This window comes from Phragmites australis, chromosome 22 (assembly GCF_958298935.1).
Source record: "Phragmites australis chromosome 22, lpPhrAust1.1, whole genome shotgun sequence".
Lineage (NCBI taxonomy): Eukaryota > Viridiplantae > Streptophyta > Magnoliopsida > Poales > Poaceae > Phragmites > Phragmites australis.
The window spans coordinates 23,078,950-23,098,854 of NC_084942.1; the positions used below are offsets into that span (position 1 = coordinate 23,078,950).

At 43.6% G+C, this 19,905-nt stretch overlaps 1 protein-coding gene across 1 annotated transcript; it reads right to left on the reverse strand.

Annotated features, from left to right (window-relative positions):
- Positions 1–13,866: 13,866 nt before the first annotated feature.
- LOC133904260 (uncharacterized) lies at positions 13,867–14,554 on the reverse strand. Its single transcript, XM_062345718.1, has one exon. It carries the CDS (start codon positions 14,432–14,434, stop codon positions 14,153–14,155), a length of 282 nt encoding a protein of 93 aa, XP_062201702.1. The 5' UTR covers positions 14,435–14,554; the 3' UTR covers positions 13,867–14,152.
- Between the last annotated feature and the right edge of the window lie 5,351 nt (positions 14,555–19,905).

A 19,905-nucleotide genomic window follows, 5' to 3' on the forward strand; every position in this document is an offset into this window, starting at 1 on the left:
TCAAAACCCTAGTCTTACAGACCCACAAGCTCTTCCTCCTACACGTCAGTGTCAGTTATATGGGAAGACATAGGAATTAATTCCTCTTAGTTGTTGGATGTTAGGAAGATCATAATACCCAGAGCAGAAGAAACTTCATAGTTGATCCCGGAACCTATATGAGTGACCAATGAGCTAAGAGGTATGACATGAAATGCTCCTTAACCAATTCAGTATTCCTGTTAATGCATTGATCAAATAGTCTCTCATATACACCATTGTAAGATCTTGGACTTCAATATTTTCTCTACACTCTTCTGTAGAGCACCACCATTGGCATAGAAGAGCATGATGAGCCAAACATCAATCACTTTGTGATCCTTTGGATGGTCAACTGATTTTGACTCCTTCAAGAAGACCTCACAAAGCATACTCTTAAACCGTAGGCCTGATCTTTGTGAGGAACCGTCCAAACAATATTCTAATTAATTATCAGGAAGATCATTAAACATAATCATAACCTTGATGATTAACCAGGATACCATCTCGGTAGTCCAAACACGTGTTCTGTATCCAAGATCGGAACACATGTCTTCCAACATTTAGTATCACAACATAGCTTAAGAAAGAACAAGTACTTAAAGCTATATTACAAGTTGTTAAGTATGCAACAGGTTATTACAATTTACAGCAAAAGAGAGCTAGGAGGAGATTAAAACCTGCTCAACTCCTAACCAGTAAAAAAAACTAAGCAGCGAAAGACTAAAAGCTATACAACAAAAGGAGAATGGAGTCATATGCGCTTAGGCTCTATCACAAAAGCACGACCTCTGAGAGTACGATGAACTACTCTTGCTCGCCACCCTAATCGGCAGGCACGAAGTAGCCAAACACCGGCTCTTCCTCACCGTCAGCACCTGAAAATGCAGGCATGAATAGGAAGGTACTCCCAAGACTTAAACCATATAGAGCACATATATATAGCTTGACTCCAAAGATTATGCATTGAGCTATTAGCAAGGAAAAATCACATGGTTAAGTTAAACATAAGCGGTAAGCAACCTAGACACATAGATGTGAGCAACTAACTTAACCAACAACAACATAAATCTACCCAACCATAACCAACTGAACATAAATAACTGGAACCATTGAACATATATGTAACAAAGACCAATTCAACCATCTCCCACATACCCAAACATCAACCACAAGCGAAAACTCTACAACTGATGCAGATGGACAGAAGCATGCTTATGACCGAGAGTGCGGTATTTTGAAATATTTTTACACTCTGCAGGGGATACTCATGGACCCACACGACTCGAGGACCATACGACTTGCATGACCACACATGTCCATACAAGGGGTACTTATGTCAACCTTTCTCAATAAGCCCAAACTATTTGGATTATGCATCGCTCAGCGCGAAGGTACTATAACTACTTCCGGAGTAAACTAGCACCTCTTACAAGCCCACCCGCTCACACCATTGATGTTCACGCCCAAATGATCACAGCTACTGAGGTAATCAGCTCGCCTTACCATTAGATCAACATGTGGTGAGTAAGGTAAGTGCTAAAGCTGACTACACCGATGATCGGTGCTTAAACGACGTAAGCGGTCTATGGTGTCTGGTTTCTTCTCCCGGTTTGCCCCCAGGACTTTCCTCCGAAGCAGATAACACCCCTAGCACCATCCACATCTCGCCTCATTCTCACCACTCATCCAACCGTCTCATCATCATCATCAAGTATTTGTGAACCAAGTAGTAAACCCTAGGCTCGTGAACAACAGCGACACCGTCGTTCTACTTCTACTGATGACTTAAGCATTGCTAAGTATATCTAATGACTCTTAGACATCGACCATGTGACTATGGCTACAAGGATATGGATGAACAATAATTCAAGGTGGACGAATTATGCAAACGACATAGGTTCTACCCATTTGCCCGATATCTACTCAAAACATATGCAAACATACATAAACATAATTTATCAATTTTTAGACTCCATTCATTTGAACAAAAGGTGCAAAATGCTTAGTCACTTACCTTGCTGCACTTGGATTTGCCTGACACTCCCCGCACAGAATTCACAGAAATGCGGGAGCTTGCTACGCCTTTGCTCACACCCATGTCACACTCCGGTTCTTCACTCACTAAAAGGGAGAGCGCATGCAATGCTTAGTATGAATGAAGTGCAACAATGCATGCTACAATATGCATATGAAGAAAAGTCATGAAAATATATTTTAAATTGTATGAACATCTCTTCCTAGCTAGCACAAGTCATAAGAAAACTAGCAAAATTGGATTCACACATTTTGGACTTGTAAAGAATTAACGGTGAATTAATGAAGCCTTAACATAATTAATTTATCTCAGAAAGTTAATTAACTATTTCATGGCTAGGAACATTTTTAATAGGTAGAGGAGGTTATTATGAAACCAACAAAATTGATTTCATAATTTTTGAAGCTATGGTGAATTTATTATGAATTTTACAAGCCGTAAACCGCTTGATGAACAGTAACTGCGGATTATCCGTATTTCTGCGGAATATCCGCGAATTTCTACGGATAATCCGTATTTTTGCGGAATATCTGCGAATTTTTACGGAGAATCTAGACCGTTCAGAATTTCTCCTAAAAAGGGGGAAATTTTGCCAAATCGATTTGCTAGCCTCTCCAATCTAAAGTAAAATATGTTTGAGGTACTTTATGGGGTATAGAACCCACTCATCAATCCAGCAACTTGATTACTAACTCAAATCTCATCTAATCCTCATTTTGGTCCAAAGCATCAAGAACTCATGAACTTTGCTTTATCACAAAATCAACCAACCAAATCACGAATTCATGTTATGGGGAGCCTAAGAGACTTACCCACAGCAGGGGCCACTTTGGAAAGTCAAGCCGGTTGAATTCACAAGCAGACCGAACTCGGATGGCTAGACCAGTTACCATATAGTACGATAATATGACTGTAGTTTTCTATTCGAATAATAATAAGTTGAGTGGTGCTGCCAAACATATCAACATTAAGTATTATGTTGTGAAAGATACAATCCAAGATCAAACAATAGATATTATAAAATAAAGATATATCGATATTAAGTACCATATTACCAGCATGAGTTTATTGAAAAGCCTTTGAATATGATTCTAGATGTAAGGACCATAAAAGCAAACCATCTCTCGTTAAGTCATTGTTCTATTGAGACAAAGTAGTACACAATAGGTAATGAGGTTTAATGGTGTTATAATAACTATTGTAATACTTTATTTTGGTATGTTGTTCTATTGAAGTGGGAGCTTATGTTGTTAGCTTTACTATCAAGTAGGAGAATGCTGGATATGTGATCTTTCGGCTAACAAAACCAAGTCTGTTAAGGGGTCTAGGCCCACGCACTTCCACAATTGGAGGCGCAATAAGTGAGGCCCCACGCGCCATGGTCGGAGGCACAATCCACGGATTGGTTATGATCCCGAGTCGTGCATCACCACAATATAAAGGGGAGCCCGCCACATTACGGTTCAAGGTTTTCCCGTGAGGTGCCATCCTACCCCGACATCACAAACCCTAAATTCCCAATCCTAAGAGAGCGCTGGATCTGGCTTCTTCATCCGGCACCAGTTAGGTTCATTCTCTAATTTCGCATCAAAGATTAGTGTTCATGTTTAATTAGACTAGAAGATCCTTAGTATAATGTGATCCTAAATCTAACACAACAGTTCCTCCGGCACTTCAGGAAGTGACGGTGGCAGTGCATCCTATTATGGCTGCATGCAAAATAAGTCAAAGTAATAAGCATCACATGGTGTCGATTGACCCCATCTTGTAATCTAGGTTTCTTGCGCTAACAATGCCTGTCACTTTCTGTTCGTGCAAAAAAAAAAAAAAATTGAAACTAGGGTAGTTGTGCCAAACTGCACACAACAAATTTTCTTTTTTAAGCTTGCTACGTGAACTCTGTTTCTTTATACATGTAAAAGATTATAAAATGTTAGCACCAGCAGTACTATTTTACCAACTTGGAAAGTCTGCCATGTGATTGATAAGGTTGATGAAGAATTCACTTATATAGTGATGTCTAATAGACTTAAGTTGTGCACTCCCCTTTTCGAAAACGGAAAACTAAAAGATTTATCCTGTGTACTGAACAAGAACATTAAAAGATCATAATTCCGAGCATCACACATTAAATGATATAATGCTCCATTTGGACTAATTATCTGCACACCCGGTGTTAGGCATCCTCTGTTACTGGGCGTGAACCAACCAACGAAGCTCGCAGTCACATTTCCAAATTAATAAATACTACAGAAAAATATGAAATTACTATTAATCTCTACTACTTAAAAAGAAGATACTCCAAAGGGTTCGAAAATTCGACAGTTACCGAGCAAAAATCGCGATAACCAGCTATCTCGGTCCGGCTCGGTTTCAGAAACCGAATGGTAACCGAATTTGAATTAAAAAATATTCTTAGAACTACACTTGATGTGCCTTTCCTACTCATGTTCTTCCCTCTTTTGTTGTATGACTGATATCGTTTCGAAAATTGGACTTTTCATGTTCTTCCCTATTTTGCTGTAATGATTATGATGTTTCCTGCTTAAAGTTGCTTTTGTTGATCATTTCTTTATTTTACAGTTTTTCTTCTCATACTTAAGTTGTCTTTCCCAAATAAAAATTTTATAGTGCAAAGCAGACTAGGAATTTACAATATTGTTGTTTACCTCGGAGATGGCGTCTTTGAAACGAGATGCAGGTCACACTCCATTTCAAGACCTAACCAACACGAGTAATACAAGTATTGTTAAACTACTACTATCTAAAGGTCATGCTTGATACTTCACAGCTAAATACATGTTTTATAGACGGTGTCAATATTAGCAATGTTGGTGAATCCACGACATCCAATGCACAACCACCACTCGCATATGCTAGAGAATGAAAGAGGCAAAGGGATAAAGAATGGTATGCGTAGCAGAAAAACAAAATACTAAAAAAGTGTCGTGAAACCTGTTAGCAAAAGAAAGCTGCGTTGGCCCTTGCAAATCCTGAACAGCATCGATCGGGTACTTTTCAGAATGATCAAATGGGACTAGGGCAACCCGCGCTCCTCAAATACACATCATTTCTAGTTTAAAAGGAAGCAGTTTCTTGTCAGGCTCAGTTTTGCCATGATAGTCAATAAGGTACAGGGGCAGATCATCCCTAACGCCGGTATTTAACTGCTCGGAGCCGGTGTTCTCTCACAGGTATTTACCTGCTCGGAGCCAGTGTTCTCTCACGGTCAGTTATACGTAGCATTATCTAGAACCACCGTTAGAATGAACATCAGGATCCTTATTGTTCCAGCTGATAAAAAAAAAAAGAAGTGCTCAAAGCAAAATGGGATATACACGAGGAACATCTTCTACAGAGAGGTCCTTACAGCATAGACGAGATCTAGAATCTCATGTAATGTACATTTTTTCTTTTATCAGGAACATTTTTTATTTTTAAAATTGACTGCTTATAAGATTCCTGGTGAGACTCATAATCCAACCATTGCATTTTTTTTTTATCTTCAATGTAATTTCTGGCTCTGAAGTTCATAACTTTTGCATATGCTTGATATCATCTTATGTAATTTTTGTTTCTGTTGCAACGCACGGACACACAACGAGTATTCCTAATAAAAAACTAAGCAGAATGAACATTCTTATGTATTGTGAATTTGTGATCACTGATGCCTCAAAAAAACTAATTCATTTGCCCTTGCAGCAGCGAGGGCTGAATTTGAAGAAATACATAGAAAGGGCCAGGAAATTTTTGCATTATTTTGGTACGCAAGTGGTAAAAGAAAATTTACATTGATAAGCCAACCCAGTACTCCATAAGGACCATATTGACATCTCTCCCTAGCTCGATGCTTGAACAATTCCTTGCTGTACATGCGAATAAATCCACCTGGCCTTGATTCGCCTTGCTCTAACAGAGCTTCGGCGGGCCAAACGGCTACCAATTGAGGCTGATCCGACCACCCCTTTCCAATAGGCAAATTAACAGAAAAAACATGTGTAGGAGGCAATTGCCTGAGCCGAGCGTAAGAAGCAGCACATACGTAGTAGATCGGATCTGAGGACAAGGAGAAGAGATATGAGGACAGATAGGAAAGGTTCCAAACATATCGGCTAAAATCCAACCACAATGGCGTTAATAAGCTAAGAACGATGGCGTTAGTGCACCGTTTGACATGGCACAACTCCGCGCCCATTTACTTAGGAAAAATAACCTCGCGCCCCTGCTCGCTCGCGATTGAAAGACGCGAGGTGGCCGGGGGATGACGCTCCGCGCGAAACACGCTGTAAGTAAGATGCAGGACGCGCTCTCCGCTCACTATGCCTAAGGGTTTCTCGTGGGGGCAAAAATCTTATCGTGAAGGGATTTTCGTTCCCTTCAACGTTCTAACGGTTTTCCTTCACGGTTTGTCACAAAGGGATTCTCAGGATCATACCCTTCAGGATGGGATTCTCTCTCCTTTCATTTCGTGATTCCCCTCGAAGGAAAGCTATTGGAGATGAGAGAAAATAAAAGAATAAGAACGGGGAAGAAAATCAAGAAGAAAACGAAATGAAGGGAATATGGTTGGAGATGGTCTTACGACCAAAGAACGCAAGGGGGCCGGAAGAGTTAAGGTGACAGACGCTCGGTAATGCTGGGTCGGGTCACACACTAAACCAAATGGTAATTGTTCACCGTCTTGGTTCTAAGTTGCTAATAGCGTGACTAATCTGCACATCACAGGATTAGGCTCCGTTAAGACACAATATTTTCAAATCAATTTACAAGAATCATAAAGGACTAATGCTAGAGACGAGATCTTGTTAAACCTGAATATGACTTAGGAGTACTTTAGCTCTGCGGCCCTGCCGTGGGGCTTCGGACGGCGCCGCCTTCGTCGAGCCTCGTCACCGCCTCCCATGGCAACAACCGAGGGGGTTACGGGACCACGCTTCCTCCGATCTTGCCATCGACTCCACGTTCAGCACCCACGACAACCGCCGAGGAGGTCACGGGACCACGTTTCTCTCGATCTTGTCGTTGACTCCGTGTCTGACCCTTGCTGTGGGGCTCCAGATGGCGCCACCCCTGTCGAGTCTTGTCGCCGCTACCTGCGACAACAGCGGAGGGAGTTGCGGGACCACGCTCCCCCGGCCTCACTGTTGACTCCACGTCTGGCCCTTGTCGCGGGGCTCCGGACGCTGTCGCCTCTGTCGAGCCTCATCGCTGCCACCGCCTCCACGACCCTCGGCATGCGACCCCAGCAAGCTTCACGAGGACCTTCACTTCTTGTCAACAACATCCACGCTACAACGGCAGGGAACAACCGGGGACTTCTTAACTCCGAAGTGGTTGTAGCTAATTCTCTGTACATCTGCTCACCCCTCGGGACCTCAGAGCCAACGGATGATGAGGTGGTGTTGAAGGAACGCCCCAACCCTAAGATGCTTGGGTGGCGCACGACGAAGCTACGGAGTAGATTATAGTCCTCTAATTACCATAACACATGTAAAGAGGGCAAAAGGCCTAAAATATCCCCTTATGTGTGTGTTGTAACAAAACCCCTAGGGGTATGGAACTAATTTCTCCGGCCTTGTTCTTCTATATAATGGGCCCTCAAGGGTTAGATAGAGGATGGATTTTTTTTTCCATCTTTCACTCATTTTCATAAATTCTCTCTCCCTTTCTCTTCTCAGACTCTGTGTTCATATCCAAGCTTGAGCCCCCTCTAATGGTTAGGGCTCTCGTCACGTTCTGTTCGTTTCGTGCACAAACAGTAACTTTACTTCTCTTCTTCCCTGCTCATTGCAAAGAAAGTAAGCTAGATAGTGGCGCAAAGTCTTTTTGGTGCCGATTGCAGCATATTAAGTTACATGCATATATCATCCCATTCACCCCAGGCTGACGAGGAAAGGCAGCCAGGCTTTCGCGGAGCAGCATCAGCAAATTCAGCCATACGACGCATGCGACAATTATTACCACACATATTATTACACACTAGCCTGGTAAAGGGTAGTCACACAGTAGTACATGAAGATATATCACGACATATTCAATTCATACGTGGCTAGGTACGTGCAGATACATAGTGCTACGTACATACGCATGCACACGTACATGCAGACTGCAGTACATATATAGTACTACTACATATATACGTGCAAGCATGCAAGGAATGGAAACCTGTATATTATGCGGGAAGGAGCTGTACTCCTTTTAGCCGTCGTCGTCAGTTACCGGAAAGCGTCAACGGCGGCCTTGGGTCCCTTCTGGCGATTGGTCTTGAAGTAGTGCTTCGGGTTCTCATTGAACTTGTCGCGGGAGATGTCCATGCCGCCGGTGTCCGGCGCTTTCATCGTCCTCCTCGGTCGGGCCGGCGGATCATCTGCCGTCTGGTCCTGGTCTGTACTGTCCCCGATCCCCGACAGCAGGAAGAAGGCGACTGCGACGGCGCCGGCGCCGGCGACTCCGAGGATGCGGCGGCCGAACCAAGGCTCGTCGCTTTTCTCCTCCATTAGCTCCGTGCGTGCTCCCTTCTCGTTCCTCTCCACCTTGCCGAGTGTGTGTGTGTGAGAGAGAGAGAGAGCAGTGGCTATGGAAGAGGCATTGATGCCGTGTGGGCAGTTTTTGTAGTGATGGAAGCGTGCGACGGGACCCACAACCACCATGACTGACTACTCCCCCTGCTATGCAAGCCTCTTTAGCGCTAACTGGTGATGGCTTTTGTTTGTGGCGGGACCCAGCATGACTCCTGCCTCCACAATCTAGTTTCTTCGCCGCGAAGCAATGACACATTAGTTGTCCTTGGTCCTCCTAACCCTCCGGACTCCAAGCCTCTACTTGATCCTGGTCCTCTCATAGTTGACCGCTAAGTTGACTCCATGCACCTACACATCATGACACAAGCAAACACAAGTTTCTCCGCCTCATTTCAACTCCAATCATTGCATTCTTGTTCAATTAGTCCATCAACCGAAAACATGCAATGCAAGAACTAAACATGCTAATGCAACCAAAGTTCTTCGTATTTCACCCAAAGCACCAAATTCACCAACTCAAGCTCATCCTCGCGTCGGCAATTACTCATCACACTATCGAGGACCAAGGCACATCTCCACTTTGTCACTCAATCTCCTCCTTGATGAGTACATTGACAACACTCGAGCACAAAGAAATAGTTGTGAAATGCAAAACATAAGAAGCTCATTCAAACGACCAAAAGCCGAACAAAGGCAAGAACGGGGTCACTTGGCATAAGCAAAGTTGAAAAAAACCCGAGAGAAGGCAAATAGAAGAAGGGACAACAAAATCTCCAAATAAGCACATGCACATGAATTTGGGGTCAATTTTAGGGATTTGCAGAAAATGTGATACGAGCACCTATTACACAAAAGCCTATCTATTATGTCAGTGAAGTATTGCACGATGCGAAGACTCGGTATCCTCAAGTCCAGAAACTTCTCTACACGGTTCTGATGACGTCAAGGAAGCTCCGGTACTACTTTCAGGCGCACAAGATCACGATGGTCTCTACGCTCCCAATTGGAAAAGTCCTTCAGAATTGAGTAGCAGTTGGGTGAATAGCTAAGTGGGCAGTCGAACTCGGTGAGTACGAGGTTCGATTCGTTCTGCAAACAGCTATCAAATCCCAAGTATTGGCTCACTTCATTGCCGAGTGGACAAATCCTAAGCCTACGGAAAACAGGGTGGATAATGAATGTTGGACCATGCACTTCAACGGATTGTTTGCGTGTCATGGCTCGAGGGTTGGAATAGTACTCACTTCACCGACTGGAAACACCCTCAACTATGTAGTACAAATTTATTTTTTAGATTCTTCTAACAATGTTGCACATATCTTAAGGCACGCATGTAAACTTACCTTTTTGCAGCGATTCAGATTGCATGAGACTTGATTAACATTCAGTAATTTTAGAGCAGAGGTATGGCATGAAGTAATCCTTGAAACCTGAAGCTACTCATGTATGCATCTGATTACTCAGGTTTATTCATTACGCCCCTTTTAATTCTGCAGCATGATTATTCCTGCCCGCTGAATTCATACCTGAGTGATCTGGTTGCATACCTGATAAAAAAAGGAAGCCTCTTTTGTATTAATCTAGATTTTGGGGCGAATAAATAAAGTTTGTTAGCTGGACTGCAGTCAGAACTTGTTTGGTGAATATTTCCATCAGAAGTGTGATGTGAGTGACATGGGTTCTGAGGCGCTATTTTAAATTGATTTTTGCTTAGAACATGTGGTTTTTTCTTAGGCAACTCACATGTGATTTTTCTTACGATGGATTCAATATTCTTAGAACTACACTTGATGTGCCTTTCCTACTCATGTTCTTCCCTCTTTTGTTGTATGACTGATATCGTTTCGAAAATTGGACTTTTCATGTTCTTCCCTATTTTGCTGTAATGATTATGATGTTTCCTGCTTAAAGTTGCTTTTGTTGATCATTTCTTTATTTTACAGTTTTTCTTATCATACTTAAGTTGTCTTTCCCAAATAAATTTTATAGTGCAAAGCAGACTAGGAATTTACAATATTGTTGTTTACCTCGAAGACGGCGTCTTTGAAACGAGATGCAGGTCACACTCCATTTCAAGACCTAACCAACACGAGTAATACAAGTATTGTTAAACTACTACTATCTAAAGGTCATGCTTGATACTTCACAGCTAAATACATGTCTTATAGACGGTGTCAATATTAGCAATGTTGGTGAATCCACGACATCCAATGCACAACCACCACTCGCATATGCTAGAGAATGAAAGAGGCAAAGGGATAAAGAATGGTATGCGTAGCAGAAAAACAAAATACTAAAAAAGTGTCGTGAAACCTGTTAGCAAAAGAAAGCTGCGTTGGCCCTTGCAAATCCTGAACAGCATCGATCGGGTACTTTTCAGAATGATCAAATGGGACTAGGGCAACCCGCGCTCCTCAAATACACATCATTTCTAGTTTAAAAGGAAGCAGTTTCTTATCAGGCTCAGTTTTGCCATGATAGTCAATAAGGTACAGGGGCAGATCATCCCCAACGCCGGTATTTAACTGCTCGGAGCCGGTGTTCTCTCACAGGTATTTACCTGCTCGGAGCCAGTGTTCTCTCACGGTCAGTTATACGTTGCATTATCTAGAACCACCGTTAGAATGAACATCAGGATCCTTATTGTTCCAGCTGATAAAAAAAAAAAGAAGTGCTCAAAGCAAAATGGGATATACACGAGGAACATCTTCTACAGAGAGGTCCTTACAGCATAGACGAGATCTAGAATCTCATGTAATATACATTTTTTCTTTTATCAGGAACAATTTTTATTTTTAAAATTGACTGCTTATAAGATTCCTGGTGAGACTCATAATCCAAACATTGCATTATTTTTTTTTATCTTCAATGTAATTTCTGGCTCTGAAGTTAATAACTTTTGCATATGCTTGATATCATCTTATGTAATTTTTGTTTCCGTTGCAACGCACGGACACACAACGAGTATTCCTAATAAAAAACTAAGCAGAATGAACATTCTTATGTATTGTGAATTTGTGATCACTGATGCCTCAAAAAAACTAATTCATTTGCCCTTGCAGCAGCGAGGGCTGAATTTGAAGAAATACATAGAAAGGGCCAGGAAATTTTTGCATTATTTTGGTACGCAAGTGGTAAAAGAAAATTTACATTGATAAGCCAACCCAGTACTCCATAAGGACCATATTGACATCTCTCCCTAGCTCGATGCTTGAACAATTCCTTGCTGTACATGCGAATAAATCCACCTGGCCTTGATTCGCCTTGCTCTAACAGAGCTTCGGCGGGCCAAACGGCTACCAATTGAGGCTGATCCGACCACCCCTTTCCAATAGGCAAATTAACAGAAAAAACATGTGTAGGAGGCAATTGCCTGAGCCGAGCGTAAGAAGCAGCACATACGTAGTAGATCGGATCTGAGGACAAGGAGAAGAGATATGAGGACAGATAGGAAAGGTTCCAAACATATCGGCTAAAATCCAACCACAATGGCGTTAATAAGCTAAGAACGATGGCGTTAGTGCACCGTTTGACATGGCACAACTCCGCGCCCATTTACTTAGGAAAAATAACCTCGCGCCCCTGCTCGCTCGCGATTGAAAGACGCGAGGTGGCCGGGGGATGACGCTCCGCGCGAAACACGCTGTAAGTAAGATGCAGGACGCGCTCTCCGCTCACTATGTCTAAGGGTTTCTCGTGGGGGCAAAAATCTTATCGTGAAGGGATTTTCGTTCCCTTCAACGTTCTAACGGTTTTCCTTCACGGTTTGTCACAAAGGGATTCTCAGGATCATACCCTTCAGGATAGGATTCTCTCTCCTTTCATTTCGTGATTCTCCTCGAAAGGAAGCTATTGGAGATGAGAGAAAATAAAAGAATAAGAACGGGGAAGAAAATCAGGAAGAAAACGAAATGAAGGGAATATGGTTGGAGATGGTCTTACGACCAAAGAACGCAAGGGGGCCGGAAGAGTTAAGGTGACAGACGCTCGGTAATGCTGGGTTGGGTCACACACTAAACCAAATGGTAATTGTTCACCGTCTTGGTTCTAAGTTGCTAATAGCGTGACTAATCTGCACATCGCAGGATTAGGCTCCGTTAAGACACAATATTTTCAAATCAATTTACAAGAATCATAAAGGACTAATGCTAGAGACGAGATCTTGTTAAACCTGAATATGACTTAGGAGTACTTTAGCTCTGCGGCCCTGCCGTGGGGCTTCGGACGGCGCCGCCTTCGTCGAGCCTCGTCACCGCCTCCCATGGCAACAACCGAGGGGGTTACGGGACCACGCTTCCTCCGATCTTGCCATCGACTCCACGTTCAGCACCCACGACAACCGCCGAGGAGGTCACGGGACCACGTTTCTCTCGATCTTGTCGTTGACTCCGTGTCTGACCCTTGCTGTGGGGCTCCAGATGGCGCCACCCCTGTCGAGTCTTGTCGCCGCTACCTGCGACAACAGCGGAGGGAGTTGCGGGACCACGCTCCCCCGGCCTCACTGTTGACTCCACGTCTGGCCCTTGTCGCGGGGCTCCGGACGCTGTCGCCTCTGTCGAGCCTCATCGCTGCCACCGCCTCCACGACCCTCGGCATGCGACCCCAGCAAGCTTCACGAGGACCTTCACTTCTTGTCAACAACATCCACGCTACAACGGCAGGGAACAACCGAGGACTTCTTAACTCCGAAGTGGTTGTAGCTAATTCTCTGTACATCTGCTCACCCCTCGGGACCTCAGAGCCAACGGATGATGAGGTGGTGTTGAAGGAACGCCCCAACCCTAAGATGCTTGGGTGGCGCACGACGAAGCTACGGAGTAGATTATAGTCCTCTAATTACCATAACACATGTAAAGAGGGCAAAAGGCCTAAAATATCCCCTTATGTGTGTGTTGTAACAAAACCCCTAGGGGTATGGAACTAATTTCTCCGGCCTTGTTCTTCTATATAATGGGCCCTCAAGGGTTAGATAGAGGATGGATTTTTTTTTCCATCTTTCACTCATTTTCATAAATTCTCTCTCCCTTTCTCTTCTCAGACTCTGTGTTCATATCCAAGCTTGAGCCCCCTCTAATGGTTAGGGCTCTCGTCACGTTCTGTTCGTTTCGTGCACAAACAGTAACTTTACTTCTCTTCTTCCCTGCTCATTGCAAAGAAAGTAAGCTAGATAGTGGCGCAAAGTCTTTTTGGTGCCGATTGCAGCATATTAAGTTACATGCATATATCATCCCATTCACCCCAGGCTGACGAGGAAAGGCAGCCAGGCTTTCGCGGAGCAGCATCAGCAAATTCAGCCATACGACGCATGCGACAATTATTACCACACATATTATTACACACTAGCCTGGTAAAGGGTAGTCACACAGTAGTACATGAAGATATATCACGACATATTCAATTCATACGTGGCTAGGTACGTGCAGATACATAGTGCTACGTACATACGCATGCACACGTACATGCAGACTGCAGTACATATATAGTACTACTACATATATACGTGCAAGCATGCAAGGAATGGAAACCTGTATATTATGCGGGAAGGAGCTGTACTCCTTTTAGCCGTCGTCGTCAGTTACCGGAAAGCGTCAACGGCGGCCTTGGGTCCCTTCTGGCGATTGGTCTTGAAGTAGTGCTTCGGGTTCTCATTGAACTTGTCGCGGGAGATGTCCATGCCGCCGGTGTCCGGCGCTTTCATCGTCCTCCTCGGTCGGGCCGGCGGATCATCTGCCGTCTGGTCCTGGTCTGTACTGTCCCCGATCCCCGACAGCAGGAAGAAGGCGACTGCGACGGCGCCGGCGCCGGCGACTCCGAGGATGCGGCGGCCGAACCAAGGCTCGTCGCTTTTCTCCTCCATTAGCTCCGTGCGTGCTCCCTTCTCGTTCCTCTCCACCTTGCCGAGTGTGTGTGTGTGAGAGAGAGAGAGAGCAGTGGCTATGGAAGAGGCATTGATGCCGTGTGGGCAGTTTTTGTAGTGATGGAAGCGTGCGACGGGACCCACAACCACCATGACTGACTACTCCCCCTGCTATGCAAGCCTCTTTAGCGCTAACTGGTGATGGCTTTTGTTTGTGGCGGGACCCAGCATGACTCCTGCCTCCACAATCTAGTTTCTTCGCCGCGAAGCAATGACACATTAGTTGTCCTTGGTCCTCCTAACCCTCCGGACTCCAAGCCTCTACTTGATCCTGGTCCTCTCATAGTTGACCGCTAAGTTGACTCCATGCACCTACACATCATGACACAAGCAAACACAAGTTTCTCCGCCTCATTTCAACTCCAATCATTGCATTCTTGTTCAATTAGTCCATCAACCGAAAACATGCAATGCAAGAACTAAACATGCTAATGCAACCAAAGTTCTTCGTATTTCACCCAAAGCACCAAATTCACCAACTCAAGCTCATCCTCGCGTCGGCAATTACTCATCACACTATCGAGGACCAAGGCACATCTCCACTTTGTCACTCAATCTCCTCCTTGATGAGTACATTGACAACACTCGAGCACAAAGAAATAGTTGTGAAATGCAAAACATAAGAAGCTCATTCAAACGACCAAAAGCCGAACAAAGGCAAGAACGGGGTCACTTGGCATAAGCAAAGTTGAAAAAAACCCGAGAGAAGGCAAATAGAAGAAGGGACAACAAAATCTCCAAATAAGCACATGCACATGAATTTGGGGTCAATTTTAGGGATTTGCAGAAAATGTGATACGAGCACCTATTACACAAAAGCCTATCTATTATGTCAGTGAAGTATTGCACGATGCGAAGACTCGGTATCCTCAAGTCCAGAAACTTCTCTACACGGTTCTGATGACGTCAAGGAAGCTCCGGTACTACTTTCAGGCGCACAAGATCACGATGGTCTCTACGCTCCCAATTGGAAAAGTCCTTCAGAATTGAGTAGCAGTTGGGTGAATAGCTAAGTGGGCAGTCGAACTCGGTGAGTACGAGGTTCGATTCGTTCTGCAAACAGCTATCAAATCCCAAGTATTGGCTCACTTCATTGCCGAGTGGACAAATCCTAAGCCTACGGAAAACAGGGTGGATAATGAATGTTGGACCATGCACTTCAACGGATTGTTTGCGTGTCATGGCTCGAGGGTTGGAATAGTACTCACTTCACCGACTGGAAACACCCTCAACTATGTAGTACAAATTTATTTTTTAGATTCTTCTAACAATGTTGCAGGATATGAAGGCTTGGTAACTAGACTTTGGATGGCAATTTCGCTCAGAATTCACCGAGCAGTTGTGAAAGGGGGCTCACAATTGGTTTTGAAGCAAGTACAGAAGGAGTACCAGTGCACCGACAAAGCTATGGTGGCATATCTGAATGAGGTGTGCAAACTTGAACGACTGTTTGATGGGTTGGAAGTGGAATATATTCCCAGAAGGGATAACTTTCCGGCCGACCAGCTTGCAAAACTCGCTCCTTCAAGATCACCGGCACAGAGTCTTCTTAGAAAGGCTTACCAAACCATATGTCCTGATAACTCGACGAATGGATGTTGCCCAATCTGAACAGGTGAGCGAGGCAGAATAGGCAGAATACTCTATATGCTACTCAACTAGAACACGACGTGACTTAGATGACTCCAATCCAGGCATACCTTGAAGGTCGAGAAATTCCAGATGATGATGCGTCAATCGAAATGATCATCCGTAAAGCCAAGATGTATACATTGGTTGACAGGGTACTCTACGGAAAGGGGAGTAATAGAATCTTGATGAAGTTCATCACTCTGGACGAGGGTAGGAAAGGTGCTCCACAATATCCATGGAGGCATATGCGGCACAGTGGTTGGTAAAGCTTTCCATCAAGGATTCTATTGGCCGACTGCCCTCTAGGATGCTTGCGAGCTAGTGAAAAAATGTGAGCCATACCAATTTTATGGACGACAGACCACCTGACCAACCCAAGCTCTGCAAACTATCGCTCTTTCTTGACCATTCGTTGTATGGGGTCTAGACATCTTGGGACCTTTCCCAAGAGCCCAAGACGGTTACAAGCACCTATTTGTGGCTATTGACATGTTCACTAAGTGGATTGAGGTCGAACTGGTAGGGAAGATCACCACAAAAGCGGCCAAGAAGTTTATGAGGAGTGTTTGACACGATTCGGTGTGCCAAGTCGTGTCATAACCAATAACGGTGCCTAGTTCACTAGCAACACGTTTCAGACGTGGTGCGAAGAACTCAGAATTAAGATCTGCCTTGCATTAGTAGCGTTCCCTCAGAGTAACGGATAGGTTGAACGAGCTAATGACATAATTCCGCAAGGGATTAAGACTCACGTATTCGATCGGCTGGAAAGCTACTCGAAAAGGTGAGCGAAAGAACTCCCTATAGTGCTATGGGCTAGTCTAACTACACCCAGTCGGGCCACTGGTGAAACTCCTTTCTTCTTAGTCTACGGAGCCGAAGCTATTGAAAGGATCGAATAGCTCAAGAGGGGGGTTGAATTGGGCTCTAATTAAAAACTTCTACCGAATTCTAGAACAATTAACAACCTTAGCCTAGATGAAAGAAATACAACTATACGAACAAGCAAGTAATCAAGCAAGCGAAAACACAAAGTAAATGCGGAATTAAAAGCTTGTAAGAATGTAAATGCTCAAAGTAAATTGCGGGAAAGTATAGAGATAGACAAAAAAACACCAATTTTTTTTTCCGAGGTATTGAGGAGTTAGCACTCCACATAGTCCTCATTGCAGCATCCACCAAGGATATAGATCCCCCTTGAGCCACCAAGACTCAAATGTCTCCTCATGATTGCCACTTCTACATCTTCAGGTTGGCGAGCATCAAACCAAGTACATCGCTCTTCACAGAGCTCCCACAAGAACTCCAAGAGCTCACTGAGACACATTCAATCACCAAAGACCGGATATGTGTTGCCAACCATCAAGAGTAACAAGCTAATAGCTTCTCTTGATTAAAGATCGAGCTTAGACTATAGCTAGATCCACACTTGCTACTCTACATGCACTAATGATGTCCTTAATCTTCAATTAAGAAGTTTAGAATTCACTCAAGTGCACTCTCTTACTTCTTGATGACACGCACAATGTATATGCTCCTCTAAGTTCGCAAGAGATAGATGTGAGATCAAGTGAGGGGGTATTTATAGGTTAGAGGTCTAAATCTAGCCGTTGCCCAACCACTCACGTTTCCTGTGAACACCGGACGATCCGGTGTACACCTTCTCACACACATCGAACTATCTGGTGTGTACAAATTTCAAAGCCCGCACACTGCCAGCTGTCATTAGCTGTTACTACTGAGGAATGCTCTGGTGCTCGTGTTGTCCACACACCAGACCATCCGGTGAGTAGTATCTCCATCGTGTCGAAAGCAATTCGCTTGGAAAAAGCTCTGGTGTTGCATCCCATAGAACGCCGGACCATCCGGTGTATTCAACTCCATCTTCTGAGAATTTGCACAAGTCCTGTAAAATAATTCGGCGTTCTCAACACTGTAACATCGGACCATTCGGTATTGACTTGCTCTTTTTCTAGCCAAAAATGCTCTGATGAGAGCAACTTGTTGATCACCAGACCATCTGGTGTACTTATCATCTCTCTGACCTGAGCCAAGAATGCTCCAGTGAGTTTAACTCCTTGATCGCCGAACCATCCTGTGAGAACAATTTTATTTGAGCTTGTCCAATTCAAACTTTCTTGAGCTCTAACTTCTCGACATCTCAACCATAGGCTTCTCTGAGCTATCTAGTGCTAGAATTTCATAAGTGTGCATCTAACCAAGTCTAGACTCAACTAGGTCAAACTACTACTCTTAGCCCCTCTTTATAGTACGGTCAAAAGACTAAAAAAGAGACATATACTACTCTAAGTGTTTTTCATCTTCTTCTGACACTTAGAACTAGAAGATCCTTAATCTCGATGCTCATATCCTTTGATCGTCCATAGAATCAACTTAAAGACCAATAATACCCAATTATTATTGTAAAGTAAATTTTTAATACCCTTTAAAACAATCTTAGTAGTCACAATAATTCAATTGTTATTAATCATCGAAACACTTATTATTTATCTAAGGATTTAGATGCTATAACTATTTCTCACGGAGCTAAATTTAGGGTCACCTTGGGTGGACAACTACTTGGATGAGGGACAATTCTCAGAAACTTAATTTCTAAGTTGTTCTTTTGGTGCTTCCTTCTCTACAATAGTTAAATATATCAAAATTATATATTAATAGTTACACATATTTTGAAATTAATTTTGTTCTCTTTCTGCTTCTTCTCCTAATAAATATTAAAAGCAGTGCTACTTACAGAGTACGAGAAGGAAAGGAATAAGAGCATAAACACGAATGAAGTAGTTCTACAGTCATTGAGTTTGCCTAAGTTAGCAACATCAGTTGTTAGCTTGTTCTCCAAAAGGCAATGTAACAATGGTCAAGATTTCACCACACTTGCTAACACGAAGCACGTCTGAAGTTTCGGTTCTCTTCTCACGGGCGGCATGAGGTTTTCAGCTCCAGCGGCCAGGTTGGTGCACCGGCTGGGCCGCCTTCTGATTGAAGCCTGAAGCTGCTGTGGTGAAGCGCGGAGCATGCTGAGACTTGAGACCAGCACGCATGCCTTCAGGAGAAACCACCTCTGATTTCCAACACGTCCACAGCAGGGGCCACTTTGGAAAGTCAAGCCGGTTGAATTCACAAGCAGACCGAACTCGGATGGCTAGACCAGTTACCATATAGTACGATAATATGACTGTAGTTTTCTATTCGAATAATAATAAGTTGAGTGGTGCTGCCAAACATATCAACATTAAGTATTATATTGTGAAAGATACAATCCAAGATCAAACAATAGATATTATAAAATAAAGATATATCGATATTAAGTACCATATTACCAGCATGAGTTTATTGAAAAGCCTTTGAATATGATTCTAGATGTAAGGACCATAAAAGCAAACCATCTCTCGTTAAGTCATTGTTCTATTGAGACAAAGTAGTACACAATAGGTAATGAGGTTTAATGGTGTTATAATAACTATTGTAATACTTTATTTTGGTATGTTGTTCTATTGAAGTGGGAGCTTATGTTGTTAGCTTTACTATCAAGTAGGAGAATGCTGGATATGTGATCTTTCGGCTAACAAAACCAAGTCTGTTAAGGGGTCTAGGCCCACGCACTTCCACAATTGGAGGCGCAATAAGTGAGGCACCACACGCGCCATGGTCGGAGGCACAATCCACGGATTGGTTATGGTCCCAAGTCGTGCATCACCACAATATAAGGGGGAGCCCGCCACATTACGGTTCAAGGTTTTCCCGTGAGGTGCCATCCT